The sequence below is a fragment of the Gymnogyps californianus genome, chromosome 12 (genome assembly GCF_018139145.2).
Source record: "Gymnogyps californianus isolate 813 chromosome 12, ASM1813914v2, whole genome shotgun sequence".
Taxonomy (NCBI): Eukaryota; Metazoa; Chordata; class Aves; order Accipitriformes; family Cathartidae; genus Gymnogyps; species Gymnogyps californianus.
Window position 1 is genome coordinate 3,007,511 of NC_059482.1, and position 16,157 is coordinate 3,023,667.

Sequence of the window (16,157 nt, forward strand, 5' to 3'; positions counted from 1 at the left end):
GCAGACTGGTGATGGCTGCGGGGTTTTCGCTACGCTCGCCGTTTGCTTTTCTCTGCTCTTCGTACAGCTCGTGCCTCCGGCAGGCTGATAGCTCGCCGGCCCCCTCCCAGATCAGTGCTGCTTTGAAAATTGATGTTTTGAAGCATGTGCTGGAATTGCAGCGCTGCTTTACAGCTCCTCTTATCCCCCTTCCTGGAGGGAGGGGGAGATGGGCTTATCCTCAATGCTCCATTAGCTGCACATCGCTTGTGGCACGCTCTGCTTTTCGAGGTAAATGCTTTATTCTGAATTCTGCTCTCGTTCCTGTGACTGGGAGAAATTAGCATGAACGGGAGAGAAATCCTGCCGAGTGCGGGGCTTGTACCGGCCTGCAGCATCCCAGAATGAAGCCCCGGCCAGCATCGCTGGGACGAGGGAGTCATTCCTCCCGGGAACATCCTCCTCTCCACCCTCCCCAAAAGGCTACGCAAGCCTCAGGGAGCCGGGGAGAGAAACCTGAGCCTCGCCACGGCCCCGGATCCTTATTTCATCCTCCCCTGCCTGGCACCAGCCACTCTCCTCTATCCCCTTCACCCGTCAGAAACCTGCCGGAGCAGCCTGCAGCCGGTAAGCGAGCTGAGTTTGCTGGGGCTCCGCACGCTCCCCTCCTGGCATGTGTTCCCCTTCCTCCTGCTCTTGGCAGAGGGGATGCGCTGTTGGAGAGGAGCGGATCTCACCGTCCTGTCTGGGATTTTTGGGGGTTTATTTGCAGATAGCCTTGGATACCGAGAAGCCACCTGAATCCTGATCCTGGGGGGAGAAAAACCATGGGGACTGGAATGAGCAAGGTACCGGGGGGACGGCAGGATGCTGGCCAGCATCTCCTCCTTGGGCAGGACCTTTCTTCTGCAGCCCGGGGGGGATGCTCGTTCCCAGGCCACCACGGTGCCCTAAATACAACCGTTTGCCTCTTCCCTTTCTCATTCCCCTTTGAAACTTCAAGCACTTCAGAAAGGGAATTAAGAAAGCAAACAGTGATCCCCGGATTTATATCCGAGGTGGCGAGCTAAGTGTCTGTGGGTGTTAGAAAAGTGACAGCTGGCTTTAGATGCTCGTCCCGGGGGTGGTAAGGCCGTGGCATTAGCATCCTGAGGGCTGACAGGGGTCCCTGCAGGGAAACTTCCTCCCCTTGCCCCAGGACGTGTCTGTGCCTGGCAGCCGTGCGCTGCGAAGGGGGAAGTGGGGTTTTGCTGCTGCTTGTTGCTCAGCTAAACTCCGGGGCTGGCAGAGGGGATTGATTTCTGTTGGTATCCTTAAATAACCGCTTGGTATGTGCGTTCTCCAGTTTAAAATTAGACTCTGGGACAACAACAGAGAGACCAGATCAGGGCAAACTCTCTCTGCACGGCTCTGGGGTGATTTAACACCGGGATTTCACCCCCTGCAGATGCAGCCTGATCTGCAAAGTGGCTTTTTACAGCTCTTGGGGAGCCCGGGCTGCCTTTGCCGGGGGCTGGGTTGGTGCAGACACATTTATGTTGCAGGATCTGGCTTTGACTTGATGAGACGCGGGGCTCGGAGTCCCCCTTTTGGTGGTAACAGCTTGTGCTGTGCGGGGCACGAACGTTTGCTGAATCCAGGTGTTTGCACCCCAGGAGCGGGCTGGGGTTCAGCTGAATGGTAGAGGTGGGCTGGATGTGACCCAGTGCTGTTGAAAACGGCCTCTCAAACTGGGTGTCTTCTGCCAGATGGGTGCAAACAAGTCCAACTGGTAATCAGCTCTTCCTTTCTGTGCCCCTGGAAACTGCTCTGGTGGGCTCTTACACCCTGTAAATACACTGAGCTGCCCGTTTTTCTCCTTCGTAACCCTGCAGCAGCGAGTTGGAGAGCAAATTTGCATACTTGACAGCACTTACTGCAACATCCTGGCCAGAAAAGTGTTATAAATAGCCTGCGCCTTTGCCTCTCTGTCCCCAGCTGGTGGAGGCAACCTTTGAAACTATTTGCAAGAGGTGGTTGCCATAGAATAGCAAAACAAAACCGACCTGCAGCAGGGCTGGCCTGCCTCCAGGAGTGGGGGGCAACTGGGGGGGGGTCCCCGCTGGAGCCCCACCTTGAAGGAGGAGGCTGGGGTGGGCTGAGCTGTTTGGGGAATCCAGCCCCCAGCACTGCCTTTCCGATAGCAATAGGACGACGTGCAAGACCCTTCCATTTCTGTGCTGAGTTTTCCTGAGCTCTGTGCTCCTGGAGGGGTTTGGGCTGGTGGTTTGAGTGGGCTCAGCCTTTGTTGTTCGTTAATGAAGATGATTCATTAATTAGGTGCCTGGTTTATTGTTGCCTGGGGAGTTTGCTGCCAGATGCCCTGGTCCTGCTGGTACCACGCATGCAGCTTGATGCTCCCACCACGTCGGATGCACGTTGTGCCCGGCGCCGTCTGAAATCTCTCTCCTTTTTGTCACCTCCCAGGTTGTCAAAGGCCTCTACCTCGGGAACATCCGTGGTGAGTGCCTTTCCCTGCTTCACCTCCGCGTTGCTGTGGGATTCCTGGGCAGCTGGCGGGGCTGGAGGAGCCCCTCTCCTCTGGGGCTCCCTGTGCCTGCTCCCAGCTGGGGACCTCAGCATCTTCCAGAGATCCAAAGCCCCCCAAAAGCCCCATCCCAATTGCAAGTGACTCCATGCAGCTCTAGCCCAGGAAAGGGACGTCCGCGGGGACCTGCAGTCACCAGCCATGCCGGAGCACCAGGAAACCCCTGGGATGGCTGGAAACCTCTCCTGTGTTTGCTGAGACAATATTTACAGCGGGGCCAACGCCTGGCTTTCTTGCTGGGGCCTCTGGCCCCATGGGGAGCAGGGTGAAGCTTGCGTTTCACCCAACAGCGAGGACACAACAGCCTTTTCCAAGTTAGCAGTATAATTTCTGATTCTGGGGGTGGTTTTAGGAGCCTGCTGAATACCCAGTGCATCCGAGGGAGATTTTTGCTTTGAAGGAGGTGCATCGTGATGCCCCATCTCCTTTCCTGCATCGTGCGGGGTGAGAGGCAGCGGGAAGGGGCTGGCATGGAGGTCGAGGGGCTGTGGGTGATGGGTGCGGGTTGCTGGTGGGTGCTTGGTCCAGCAGATGTCCCAGGAGGGCAGGTGACTCGTGTGCTGCTCCTGCTTCCAGACTCCGAGGACCGGGAAAACCTGCTGAGGAACGGGGTGACGCACATCCTCTCCGTCCACAACAGCGCCAAGCCAGTGCTGGAGGTGAGTGCCTGGGTGGGGGGCCTGGGGGACCACCCCGGGGCACCAGGGGCTGGGAAGGTGTAGATGGGACACACGCAGTCTTCTCCCGGCGTGGGGCAGAGAGAGGAGAAGCAATACTGGATTTGCACCGATTTGCACCACGCAGTGTTGAATTGCACCCAAAGGGGACTCAGCGCTGGCTTTCGGGGGACAGGGGAGCGGGGTGTTTTGGAGGGCACGACCACCTCCTCGATGGTTTTGAGGGTCAAGGTGTGCAGCCGCAGCCCCCGGCGGGGTTACCCGGTGCTGCCGCGGGGAGAACCGCGAGAGGGCGGCGGCGCCCCGCGGATGGCAGCGCCGGGGCCGCATCCAGCCCCGACGGGGAGCGGGGGCACAGCAGGACCCGGAGCACCCCCTCCTGCTCCAGGATAGGGGTCCCGGGCCGCCCTGGCTTTGTCTGCCCGGTCCCCCCTTCCCCCTCCCCCGTGGACCCCGGAACGCTACGGACCCCTCGGGCTGTGAGTAGGGGAAACTGAGGCAGGAGGGAGGTGCCTGGTGGGTTGATGCCAGAGGTGCCGGCCGGGTCTTTCGTGCACAAATCCTGCCTGCACGGAGCCGTGGGTCGGGTGGAGCCTGCAGCAGGAGGAGCAGCCCCTTGCGGGGGATGCTCGGGCCATGCTGCTCATCTTGCAGCCAGTGGCCGCATGCAACTTGCACTTCATCCCGGCATCGGACCCGCTGCCGGCTCCCAAATTCCAGGATGCTGCAAGAAAGCAAAAGGGACTGCTTGGATCCCTCATCTTTTGGGGCCAAGATGGGCAGGGAGCCCCAGCAAAACACCAGCTCGAGCCTCTTCCCCCACTAAGGCATTGAGTAACGTGGAGTGGGGAGAGAGAGAAGGAAGGAGGCTGCATAAAATCGGTGCAGAGAAACGGCTCATGGCTGGAGAAGGGGCAGCAGCTGGGGCTGGTGGGGCTCGGGGCACGGCCAGACGCGTAGCAAACCGCACGGCGAGCTTACAACATGGAGCAAGCCGCTGGGCTGGTGGAAAGGGGAACCGGAAAGGCATGGTGGGTTGAGCAATGTGTCAATCACGGCCCCGGGTCGGGAACCGCAAACCCCAGCACTGTTCCCATGCGTGGCTCAGCTCTCCGAGGTGGGATGGGGGCACCCGGCCCCACGGGGAAGGGGAAGCCGCTAGAGGCCTGGCAGTTAATCCGGGATCGGGGTGCGGGTCAGGGTTTGGGGAGGAATGGGGTCGCTTTGGGTGCTCCACTGGTTGGGACGGTGGCTTTGCCGGCACGGTGGCTCTCCTTGCCGCGGGGAGGTCGGGCTGGTGCCAGGCATGGTGGGGCACAGCCAGGTTTCGGGAAGCCGCAGCCCATCAGGGCTCATCCTGCAAAACCTGCTGGCGTTTGCTTGCTGGTCCCTGTGCCCCTGCCTTGGTGCATGGTCCCCTTCCACCCACCGAGCTCCCGCCTGCGCCCGCCATCCCCTGCGTGCCAGCGAGCCGTGGTTTGGCCGGGGATGTGGATGAGGAACCCGCTGGCTCTGTTTTTTCCCCCTGCCCCGGCCTCTCTGGCAGCTTCTCCGTGCGGGCAGCAGCCGGCTGGCACACCACGGGGAGCCGGCAAGTGGCACATCGCTGCGGCACCTCGTCCCCGTCCCGCGAGAGGCTGCGGGATGGCGGGGGCGAGTGCGGGATGGGGCCGGGGAGGATGGATGGGACGGAGAGGTGATGCACGGGAAAGCCCGCCTGCGCTCGTCCTCGCAACGTGGGTCTTTCCAGCACCGAAATATCCCCGTGCCCGTCCCGCTCTGCCCCTTCCCTCCTTAAATAATTGGCTTTTTCCAGTCTCCTGATTTGCCCTGGGCTGGAGGGAAGCGAGGGTGGCCCGTGGGGTTGGGCTGCATCAGCCCAGGGGGGACCTTTTGGCAGCAATGCCACAGGGAGCTGATGGAGATGGGGCAATCCCTGGTGCTTGGCCGTTTCGGCTCCGGCTGGCAGGATTTCCACCCATTTCACTGAGGGGGAAAAAAAAAAAAAAGAACCCCCCCCCCTCAGATGAAAAGGATCTAATTTTAGCTTAGAACAGGGAGGATCGAGGAAGCGATGTTTTAAAGAAAGTAATCTGACCTACGCCAACATGCGGCAGGATGATTTATTGTGTATTAAAAGGACCGGGAGGAAATAACTCATTGATGAGAGTGACTTCATCAGTGCGTGTTCGCACTCGTCTTCCTGACGGGGCTCGCCGGTTGGGGCCCCAGGAAAGGGCTGGCTCAGTTTTGGGGGGGTCCTGAGCATCATAGCAGTTCCTCCCAGCCTGGCCTCTGCTCTGGGCTGAAATGGGGGGGGAATAGCCCGGGGTGGGATGGATGTGACCCATTATGGTTCTCCCTACCCGCGGGGAGCGAGGCGATGGCACCCAAAAGCAGATTGCGGCTTTCCCCTCACCAAAAGGTCAGCTGGGGGGAGGGAATAGAGAGAAATGGGGGATTTTGTGTTTCTTGGAGGTATCTTATTACTGCAACCATCTTTGTATTGCAGGACATGACCTATCTCTGTATCTCGGCCTCGGATTCATCCAGTCAAAACCTGTAAGTCGTTTGCTATCCTTTTGCCTCCCAGCATTGCGTGTTGGTAGTTGTCAGTCAATGAAAGCTCAGAATCTGCAGAATGAAGGTTCAGTTCATTCATGCTGCAAAAAGTTTGTATCATTGCTGAGCTTGACAGAAGCTGTGGTTCATTCTCAGACAGTAAAAAGCATTTGTAGGGCTTAAAATCTGTTGTCGTGTGTGTTTGCAGTCAGTAAATTTAATTTTCCATCAAATTTCAGAATTATTCTACTAGGCAGGGTTGAAAATTGGAGCATTTTTTATTGGTTTAGAAAGACAATGATTTGTGTCAGTCTTCCAGACATTCTCCCTGGAAAGAGAAACAAAATATTTATTAAAATCAACGCTTTTTTCCCCGCACAAAGCTTAGATACTTGTAAGTCCTTTAACGGCGTTCTTGAGACGAAGCTGGCGAAAGGTGCTGCAAGGAAGCCCCAGGCTTTCACGGGACGTGGCGCTGGGGTGCGCTGGGTGCGGGTGCTGCTGGCACTGGGGGGGGGTGTCACAGCACCCCGCTGCTGCTTTGGGCGACGGGCATCCATAAACCATCCGTTGCAACCAGAAAATGGGTGACTCTGAGGGATTTTTCTCGCCAATCAAACCCTAAAAAGGATCGAAACTTTGTGCACAGCGACCAGACCGAAGCCCATTTGTGGAGGTGCTGGTTTTCCAGCATCCTTGGGAGTAGCTGTGCCCGGGGGTGTGATTCTGCTTGCTCATGCTCCCGCTGAGCGGAAAGAGAAGCTTTACAAGAAAGCCCTGCCTCAGCAAGAACAGGGTTTTTTGGTTGTTATTTTTTCTCTTCTCTCATTTCTTTGCATTTGTGGCATGTCTACCAAAAGAAAAAAAAAAAAAAAGGGAAAAAAAAAAAAAAGAAGGCTGGCTGCTGGAAGGAAGACTTATTCAAGGAACTATTTTCTGCTTGTCAGTTTATGCCTTGGATTTCACAATCCTGGTGAACTTCGTGTCCTGCAGAGGAGATGCTTGTGATTCAGGACCTCAGTGGCTCTCAGCATTACCACGCTCCTCACCCCGATCCCACGCTCCTCACCCCGATCCCACGCTTCGAGGCTGGAAAAGCACGGGGAGAGGTTTCCTCTGGCTGGCTGCCTGGGGGAAAAAAAAACCCCCGTGGAGTGGGTGAGGATGGATGGGCTGGCCGAACTGCTCACCTCCCTCCCTCCAGGATGGGTTGGGAGAGCGATGCTGCATGCACGGAGTGGGCTGGAGGCTGGTGCCAAGCGTGCCGAGGGAGCTGAAGGTGAGAGCATCGTGTCCTTGCAAGCAAGGTGCATCCCTGCTGGGCCTAGCCAAGGGGCTGAAGTGGAGGACTGGGATCTGGAGAGCTTGGACCTGTGTAGGCAACACGTGCAGGCCCTGGGGGATGCTGTCCGCTCTGCGAAGATGAGTAGGATGAGGAGAAATCCCCCAGGACAAGCTTTAGGCAGGCAAACGCCCCCAAATAGCGATGCTCCGTTTGTTAGGGTGGTTGAGGAGGAGGCATGTGTGTAGCCCATGAGGAGCGATGGACTGACGTCTCCTTCCAGCGCTGAGAGGCTTCAATATTTGAAGCTGACCACAGCTTCAGAGACTCCCCCATCTCTCCTCTTCTTGGGCAGCAGAACCCCCTGCTATTTTGGAATTGGTTTCTTAGAAGGCACCTGAGCCCTGCCCGGGGAAGGGTGAAGAGCAGCATCCCCTTCGATTCCCCCTTCCAGGGCAGGGTGAAGAGCATCCCCTTCGACGGGCTAACAGGGATGGGTTCTGCCTTGTCCCTGCGGGGAAGCCGGCTCTGAGCCCCACTGGGAGCGAGCCCTCGGCGAGGGGCAGGGGGGGAATAACTCTGTGGTAGCTCATGCCTTGGCTTCTGAGAAATCAGGAAGGCTGTGCAGGCGCACACCCACCCCATCACGCGGAGGCAGAGGAAGTCCGGCACTGGCGCCGGGGCAGAGGCGCTGCCGGCTCCCGCGCTCGCTGCCGGGCGGCTCTGGCTCGGCTGCGCCAAAGGGACCCTCTTCTCCTCCCAAAAAAGCTGGGGCAGTCAGGTCAGGGAGTTCACCAGCAGCCCAAGTTACCCAGAATCAGGTTTTCTGCCTCAAAACTGCTCCAAGGCTCAGTGCGGCTGCGAGGGCAAGCAGGGATGGGCAGCGTTTATTGCAAATGTGTGCTGAGGAGCTGAATATCTGGCTCGGCGTGGGCTCTCGGAGATGCCCGCCGTCTTCAGGAGGGGTCGGTAGGAGCTTCCAGCATCCCATGCAGTGATGAGTGGAAGGGATGCATCTCACTGGAGCCTGCATAACCCTCCCACGAACATCCACTTCTACCTCATCAGTATATATGGAGTTACTTATCCTGTTTTCTAGGTCTCCATGCCTTCAAAAAGACGGGTGCTGCTCATATCGCTGAGCATCCAGGTCAGAAGGAGAGAAGCACCATAGCGCGTTGCAGCTGAGCTGCCAGGAAGCCCTGGCTCCCTGTCCTGCCCCGTTTTGCTGCAAAACTTGCTGGTTAGGGTTCACGTGTTCCCTCTGCCTTGCCGGCAGTTACTAGTCATGCTTTCAGGAATGCAGGCAGCTATCCAGGGACAAGCCTCTGTTGTTGCTGGCAGCCCTACCTCCCTGGCACAGGCACCCCTCTGCGCCCTCCCTTGGGTAGGAAGGGGCCGGAGGGGCTGCTTGGGGTGAGGAGGAGAAGGGAGTTGCACCATTTTGGGACCTGCAGGCAAAACGTCTCGGGAACCACCTTCTCCCTCCCTACTTCACTGCTGGCATCTTTCCCTTGAAGGGAACCGGGTGTTTTTGGCATCGTTTGGGAATTAGGGGTGAGCTGATGGCTCAGGACAACCTCTGACGTGGGGATGTGCATGTCCCTTGGGCACAAGATGATACCTTGCCCTGGATGCTGTCTCCCTGGGGTCCTACCCGACCTGGTTTGGCTGATGGCATCACCCTGTTCCTGATTCCATGGGAAGGAGAAAATCCCCCGGAAAATCTCCCAGGTCATTTCCTTCCTGGCAGATAAAGATCAGCCCCTCTGCCTTCGCTGGGCAGAGGAAAGATCTCTGCTCCCACCCCACGCCGGTGGCACCAGGGCAGTGTGAAGTCCTGGGGACACACACACCCACACACACGCACAACTGCTGCTGCTGGTGTGGCCAGGAGCCTTGCAGGGGTGGGCAGCCCTCCCACCCTCACCTCCCTGCCTCTCTCCTTGCAGGCTGCAGCATTTTAAGGAGTGCATCAAGTTCATCCACGAATGCCGGCTCGGTGGGGGAGGCTGCCTCGTCCATTGGTGAGAGCTGCTGTAACGGCCTTGCATCCCCGCTTCGCATCGGTCCTCTGGGAGGTGGGGATGGGCTCCCAAAACGTGTCCTCGATGTCGAACGTCACTTGTGGCGGGGAGGAAGAAGAGGAGAAGACAAGGAACAGCGGGAGGGCAACAGGGGAAGGTCTCTGCTGCCGAGACCCATGGGGATGAGTGGTCCGTGCACGGAAAATCTGAGCATCCAAAGAGGTGGGACAGGCTAGAAGAGTGGACACGGGGAAGCCACCTGCCCAGGGCCACCAGCAGTAGCTCTCTGTCCATGCATGTGGCTCCTTACCCCCCACCCGACCCATGGCTGGAGAACCCTGCTAGCACCCCAGCGAGAGGGGATGCCCATGGGAAGATGCATCCCATGGGTGTCCCTTGCTGCGGGGCTGCACCAGCCTCCGTGGTGGGAAAACCTCTCCCTGACGCTGCTCCCTCGTGCCGTGCCAGCCTGGCTGGGGTCTCCCGGAGCACCACTATCCTGGTGGCTTACCTCATGACGGTGACCGAGCTCGGCTGGGAGGGCTGCCTGGCCGCCACCAAGGCCGTGCGCTCCTACGTCAGCCCCAACTTTGGCTTCCAGCAGCAGCTGCAGGAGTACGAGGTGACCTTGCTGCAGGAGGTACGTCCCGCGCCGACGTCCCCTTATATACGTGTCTGCAGGGTTTGCAAACGTGCACGGCTCTTTTGCATGCAGCTCACTGCAGGGGCCAGCTGTTTGCCCGAGCTGGCCTTTGTGCATGCTATTTATTGCCTGGGGATTTTGGGTTTTGCATGAAAAAAAAAAAGAAAAGAAAATTAAAAAAAAAAGAAGTGCCTAGACATTATGCGAGTGCACTTAAAAAAGCTCTTTAAAACCCCAGTGCTTTTCTCGAGAGTTCAGTTAGGACACAGCGGGAGGGACGGGCGAGCAGCAAGTCCCCCGGGGAGCCCCAGGAAGGGCGCTGGGCCAGTTCCCGGGAATGCAGCGCGGCGGGAGCCGGAGGCAGAAAGGGGGAGAGGAGAGGGAGGAAGGCTCTTGCGAGCAGCTTCGGGATGTCTGAGCGTGCTTGCATCTGGCTGGGCTTCCTCTGACAGCAAGTCCTCTGCTTTTAGAGGCAGGCGACAGACAGGAGCAAGTGTTGACGGAGAAATTCTCCTCTTTCCTCCCCAAAATGACGTGGAGCAGCAGATTTTAGGAAGGCAGAAGCCCTGGCTGGGTGGGTTCCCGTCCCGTGCAAGGGAGGGATGATGTTGTAGCTGAGCCGAGCTGGATGCCGGCAGCTGGGAGTGACAGCGGCATGTTTAATCGGAAGAGCGCTAGTTGCAGGGATCAGAGCTGCACTTTTGACCCGGAAAGCCTTTGAAAGCAAAGGGAAAGGCCTTTAAAAGCACAGCTCCCACCCGGCTCCCTGGCTGCCCTCCAGCCTCCCACACCGAACTCTGCTCCTCCGCCCAGCCCCGGGCTCCGCAGCAAAGGACCGGGGTCTAAAACTGCCCCGGGAGGGCACACGGGCCACAGATGGACCTCTGCAAGGAAAGAGTAACCCACAACTCGACGTGTACAAGGCATCTTGCAGCCCACGTCACCCCTAAACTTGGTCCCATCCCTGGAGGCAAGACCCCGAACGAAGCCCTCCCCTCCCACCCATCCGCTGCAGCCACGAGCATCGTGCAATGGCCCCGCGGCAAATGGTGGCGGGGACCCGGTGGTCCCTCCGGCCGCACCGAGCCCTTCAAGGGGATTTCTCTCCTCCCAGGAGAGAGGCAGGGACAGCATGTGACATCGGCCCAAATGTCAGCCCCTTCCCCACCACTAAGTTCTCTTTCCCCCTGCGCTGGAAGGAGCGGGCAGGCGCTGTCACATGAAGGACGCAGCCCTGCCCCGTTATCACCGGCTTGCAAAAATGCCCGCGGAGGAGGGTGGAAAATGGTCCCAGGGATTACAAAACACCCGCAGCGCTGGAGATTCCCTGCGGGGCTTCCCCCGGCTGGGCCAGCTCTCCCCAACCCTTCCCACGCTCTGGCTGCGTCCCAGCCCAGACCGTGATGCAGGTTGTGCTGTGTCCCCCGTCCCCCCCCATCCGAGTTATTCCTCCTGCTCCCCAAAATCCAGGCTGGGCTCAGCAGGCACCAGACTTTTTTCCCTTTCTCTTAGATGCTGCTTTTTCATCACCTCAAAGTTTTGCCAGGGACTTTGCAAGCGTTTCCCTGAAAATACCAAAGGCAGAGCCAAGAGCGGAGGCGCTTGGATGCGTTTTTCTGAGCCGCGGGGTTTAGCAAGAGCCGCCTTTTACTTGAAACACCCTGCGTTCCCCACAATCGCAGCATCGGGGAGGGAAGCTGCGGATGGCCCTCGTGGGCGGACTGCTGCTGCTAGCACGGCCCCGGGGGCGAAGGCTGGGTGCTGGAGCTGGGAACGCTCTGGCATTACTCACCCACAGCTGCATTTGAAGAAGGGGAAGAGCCAGGATGGATGCTCCAAACTGACCGGTGATGCCCTGCTCCCAGCTCGCCCCTGCGCCCTCCGTCTTTGCAAGAGGAAGGGAATTGCAGGCAGCGCGGGCAGGTCAGCCGAGGTGGATGGCTGGGGGCCCTGCGGGGCGGTGGGTGCCGTAGGCATTCACCTGTGTGGCCAGGAGCCCGTGGGACCCGTTGCCACGTGGGTCCTGTGCCTTGCTTCATGCCAAGCAGCAGCTGGCTTGCTTACCTTAGCTGCGGGAGGTCACACCTTGTTCCCGTTTGTGGTTTTGGGGTGGTTTTCCGTGTGTGGAGGTAGGATGCAGGAGCAAGGGCATCGTGACCTGAGCTTCGGCTCTTGCTGAGGATAGAAAAGAGGTTAGATTTCCCCATTTAGCCTAGCTGTCATCCCGGCAGGCAGCAAGTTGGAAACGCAGTGCTAGGGAGCAGACGTGGATAAGGGCCGGGCAGGCTGCTTAGGAGGCAAAGCCTCATTTCTTGTTGGTTAAAACCTGCAAGGAGCAGGTTGGTCCTTCTGGGGACCTCCTGGGACCTCCTCCACAGGGCTGTGGGCGAGCATCCCTCGGTGCCTCAGTTTCCTCGATCCGGAGCGGGGACCTCAGATGGGACCCCAGGAGGTAGAAATGGGGAAGATGCTCTCTGGGACTGGCCAGCCGGCCCCTCGCCGCAGTAAGCGCGCCTCGAGCGTGGCAAATGGTGCTTACTGGGGCTAGAAGGATAAGGAAGGAAGGGACAAAGAGCAGCAGCAGGATGACGGGTAAGGTTAGAAAAGGAAGTAAGTGAGCGCAGAGAAGACAGCGTGGATGTAAGAGAGGGCACAGATGGGCATTCGGGTGATGGATCCGTCCCCCCGTGCCCCAAGGTCCCCCTGTGGTGCTGGCATACCGCGGCCAGGCTGCCTTTCCCCCTGCCCCCAGTGCCATCCCAGATGGGACGGGTGCTCCTGGCCCCAGGAGAGAGGAGGAGGGCAGCGGGTTAGTGGTCAGCGCTGGAGGAAACGGGCTGTAACCACTTCTTGCTCTGGCTTTAAAAGGAAATGCCTGGCAGCAGCAGCAGGGTGCTTCCCCCGGCCTCCCGCCAGCTCCTTCCCTCCTTCGCTGGATGGTGGGAGCCAGCTCCGAGGCTGGGAGGTGGGTGCTGAGCCTCAGTGGGTGCTGAGCCTCGGTGGCCAGGCTGGTCTCCCCATGGAGCTTCATCCTTCCGGATGTTTTGCGTGGAAGGGATGTTCCCCCCATGAGCAGCTGGCATGGATGCTTGCCCCAAATCCTGTCTGAAATCCTTTGGCACTCATTTCCCAGGGGTTGTTTTCTAGCAAGGAAATCAGGCTTGGCTCTCGGGGTCCATCCCGAACAAGAGGTCTTCCTGCTCGCAGGCAGCGAGTGCACAGCAGCCGTGGCAAGTCCTGGGAGTGGATTTGGGAAATCCAGACATTCCCAGTGGAAATCCCCTCTGACCAAGCTGACTTTCCCCGGCTGCAGGAGCAGAGGATGCAGCCAGGGTCAGTCTCAGACTTTCTCCTCTTGCAGCTCGTGATCCCTGCACCAGTGGTAGCCCCGGCAGGACAAGGCTGAGCTGCCCGTCCCGCTGTCCTGCATCCCGCACCTTTGCCATGAGCTCGATGGCTCCTGGCCGTGGGGTGCTGCCGCGGCACCCCGGGAAGCCGGAGCCACTGCAGCGGCATCTTGCCCTGGGGGTGCTGAGGCTGGGCAGCTCATGGGGGCTGCCTGCCCTCTCCCTCTGGTTCCTCCGGCTGCACCCCATGCCTGTCCCAGTGCTACCCCGTGCCAGGGCTCCGACGCTCAGTCCCTCTCTGGATCCTTTGCACCTACAGGTTTCACATTCCCGACTCTGCGCCCTCCATCCTTTTTGTAAAGTGTTTGGTATTGCTGGGTGTGCTCCTTCCACTCATCCCAGTAAGTCTTGCCTGCTGGAGCAGCTGGTTCCCAGCTACTTCGGAAGACAACAAAGCCCTGCTCGCTCCCCGCGAGCACCGGGCAGCTGGCACGGTGGGTGCTGGCAGAGCTGCCTATTCCTGCCCACACGCTTGGGCGCTGCAGTCTGGGCCCGTCTGGCTGTTTCTCATCCCAGCAGTAGCGGGAAGCATTTCTACGGACCGTCTCTCGCTTCCCAGCCATGTCCGGACCTCAGCCTGCTGCCAGCTGGCCCCCGGCCACCAGCACGCTCCTGCCACCGGAGCAGCCTTTGCAACTGGTTGCAGCGATGCAGGCGGGGGGGATGATGAAAGGCACCCCTCAACTGCCCGGCGGCGAGCAAGACGCTCTGCAAACAAACCTGCCTCAGCATGCAAGAGCCGACTTGGCTGTGCAGCTTGCGGCAGTGAGTGCAGCCTGTCCCTGCGCTGCGGCGGCGGGGAGAAAACGTGGGGAAGCTTTTCTTACAGGAATTTGGGCACACAAGGAACAACAGCAGCTTCCTGGCAATGAAAAGTAAATAAAGATGCCATCCTGGCTGCAGCTGGCACGAGGAGCTGAGGATGCTGCCAGCTCTCCGGGTCTGTCTGTGCCGGGCTGGGGATGCGGGGAGCACTCGGTTGGGGGGGGAACCATCGCATCATCTCGTATGACGCAGTTGTGTCACACGGCGTGTGGGCTCCTGCAAAACTGGGACCTTTCTGCTTGCTGGCTGTGGCTGGGGATCCCCCGGCCTCGTCTGAGGCTGCGGCTGGGATGCAGCGGGCATTGCCCCTGCTCGGCTCGCTGCTTTCCACGGGAGCTGTTGCAAGATCCAGCTCTCGAGCTGGGGGTGTCTCAGCGCCCGGTGACCCTGACAACCGCTTTTGGCTTTGTCCTGGCAGTACCGCGCCTGGATCCGCCGTGACTATGGCAGGAACCCATTCAAGGACCAGGAGGAGCTGCAGTGCTTGCTGGCCCAGCAGGAGCAGAGGCAGAAGGAGCAGCAGCTGGGGAGCAGGGATTGCTCCTGGCTCCGCTCTCCAGCTCCCACCTACCCGCTGCCCTACCACGCCGGTGGCACCAGCAGAAGCAGATGGCTGAACAGATAAGCAGCTGGCTGCTCGCAGGCAGACGTTGGCCCTGGGGCTTGGAAAACTCAGTCTTCCCTTTGCCAAGCGCCCGCGGGGATTCACGTCTAGGGCAGAAAGCAGCCAGCGCCGGCCTCGGCCATGGGCTCGAGGGTTGGAGCAGGGGGGTCAGGACTCGCAGACCCTCCCCTTGGCTGCCAGCTCCGTGTATACCTCTGGGCAAGCCAGTTAATTGATGACAGTGTCTTGCTCTGTCCTGTTCCCCCATTCCCCAGTGGATCGCGGCCACTTTTCCATCACCCAGAGCAGCAGCAAGCCCCATCCCTCTCTCCAGCAGCACGGTATCCGTCTGCTCCTCCGGCAGGGCACGGGGATGCCGACGCAGACCTTGGAAAGCCACGACGGGATGAGATGGGGAAGAGGCCACCTTGTCTTCTGCTTTGCAGTGAAGCTGGGGGCCGATGCAGCCTGCGAGGCTGCACCGAGGAGGGAGGGATGGGTCCTGGGGGTGCGGGTGTGCTGTTGAGCCCCAGCTATCACCCTGTGGGATGGAGAGAGGGGCTGAAGGCTCCTGGGGCTGCAGATGCTCCTTGCCACGCTTGGACTTTCCTGGTCCAGCCTGTCCTTGGCAGATGTCTGTCTGGCATTTTTGTTAACCCACCCCCCCCCCAGGGAGGGGGGAAATCCAGCGGTGCCGGAGGCTGCCCGTCCCCACCGCCTCCATCCCCGGAGCCGGAGCAGTTTTGGGTTTCCCCTGCTGCCCGATCTGAATGTCCTCGGTTGCAAAAGCAGCCAATTGCTCGATTGGACTCAGCCGACCCACAGACCAATTTAACGCTGTCCCTCTCCAACAGCCTTTTTAATATTGAAAGGCCGTGACGGTGTCCCTTTTTTCATCCCAAACTCATACGCCGCGTTTCCAAAGCGTGGGCTCGCTGCCTTCCTTTCCCAGGACTCCCCGCATCCATCCTACAAAGGGGGTCCCAACCCGTCGACACAGCCCGTCTACATTTAAACCTTCAAATCTTCCATGCCAGCTTGGCCTTTTGCTATAAGAAGCTTTGGCTTCTCAAAAATATCTGTTCTGAGGAAAAAAAAAAAAAAAAAGGTGTTTAAAATATTTCTAGGAATTCCCTTAATGAAAATTTCTGGGTACTCGGAGCGTGACAGTGCTTGGGGTGACTTGCCCAACTCCTAATAAAGAGGAGAGTGATTAAAACCATGAGGATGACTGGTCTTGATTTGTGGTGTTCCTGGTGGGAATGGAGGGATGGACTGACATGGCCGCTCGCTCCGCCGCTGTGTCCTGTTTCCTTTTTTCTTGATGAGAACCACCAGCAAAATTAAAAATTTTAAAGACTCAATGTTTAGCCATAATGTATAGAATTCTGGGGAAAAAAACTATGGGGGCTTTTCCTTGTCTTTTTAGGTTGAGAAGAGGGTCCCTTTAGCTGTTATTCTACATGGAGGTACGCCGCGGTTCGTGCCCGCAGCACGCTCTGCGCAGGAAAGCGCCCTGAGCAATTAATGAGATCAAGGCCCATAAATGCTGTTGATGGAGTGG

General features: G+C 58.8%; 1 protein-coding gene across 1 annotated transcript; it reads left to right on the top strand.

Moving 5' to 3' along the window:
* Window positions 1-806: 806 nt before the first annotated feature.
* LOC127021284 (dual specificity protein phosphatase 22-A-like) lies at window positions 807-14,614 on the top strand. Its single transcript, XM_050904260.1, has 7 exons — window positions 807-827; window positions 2,446-2,479; window positions 3,143-3,225; window positions 5,756-5,805; window positions 9,040-9,114; window positions 9,583-9,754; window positions 14,408-14,614. The coding sequence occupies exons 1-7, from the start codon at window positions 807-809 to the stop codon at window positions 14,612-14,614; spliced, it is 642 nt and encodes a 213-aa protein (XP_050760217.1).
* The last annotated feature ends 1,543 nt before the right edge of the window (window positions 14,615-16,157 follow it).

Excerpts from the sequence above, each read along its gene's own strand:
- LOC127021284 (XM_050904260.1), top strand. The coding sequence starts at position 807 with ATGGGGACTGGAATGAGCAAG. Across the intron at positions 828-2,445 it reads TGGGGACTGGAATGAGCAAG|GTTGTCAAAGGCCTCTACCT; the intron begins GTACCGGGGGGA and ends GTCACCTCCCAG. Across the intron at positions 5,806-9,039 it reads GATTCATCCAGTCAAAACCT|GCTGCAGCATTTTAAGGAGT; the intron begins GTAAGTCGTTTG and ends CTCTCCTTGCAG.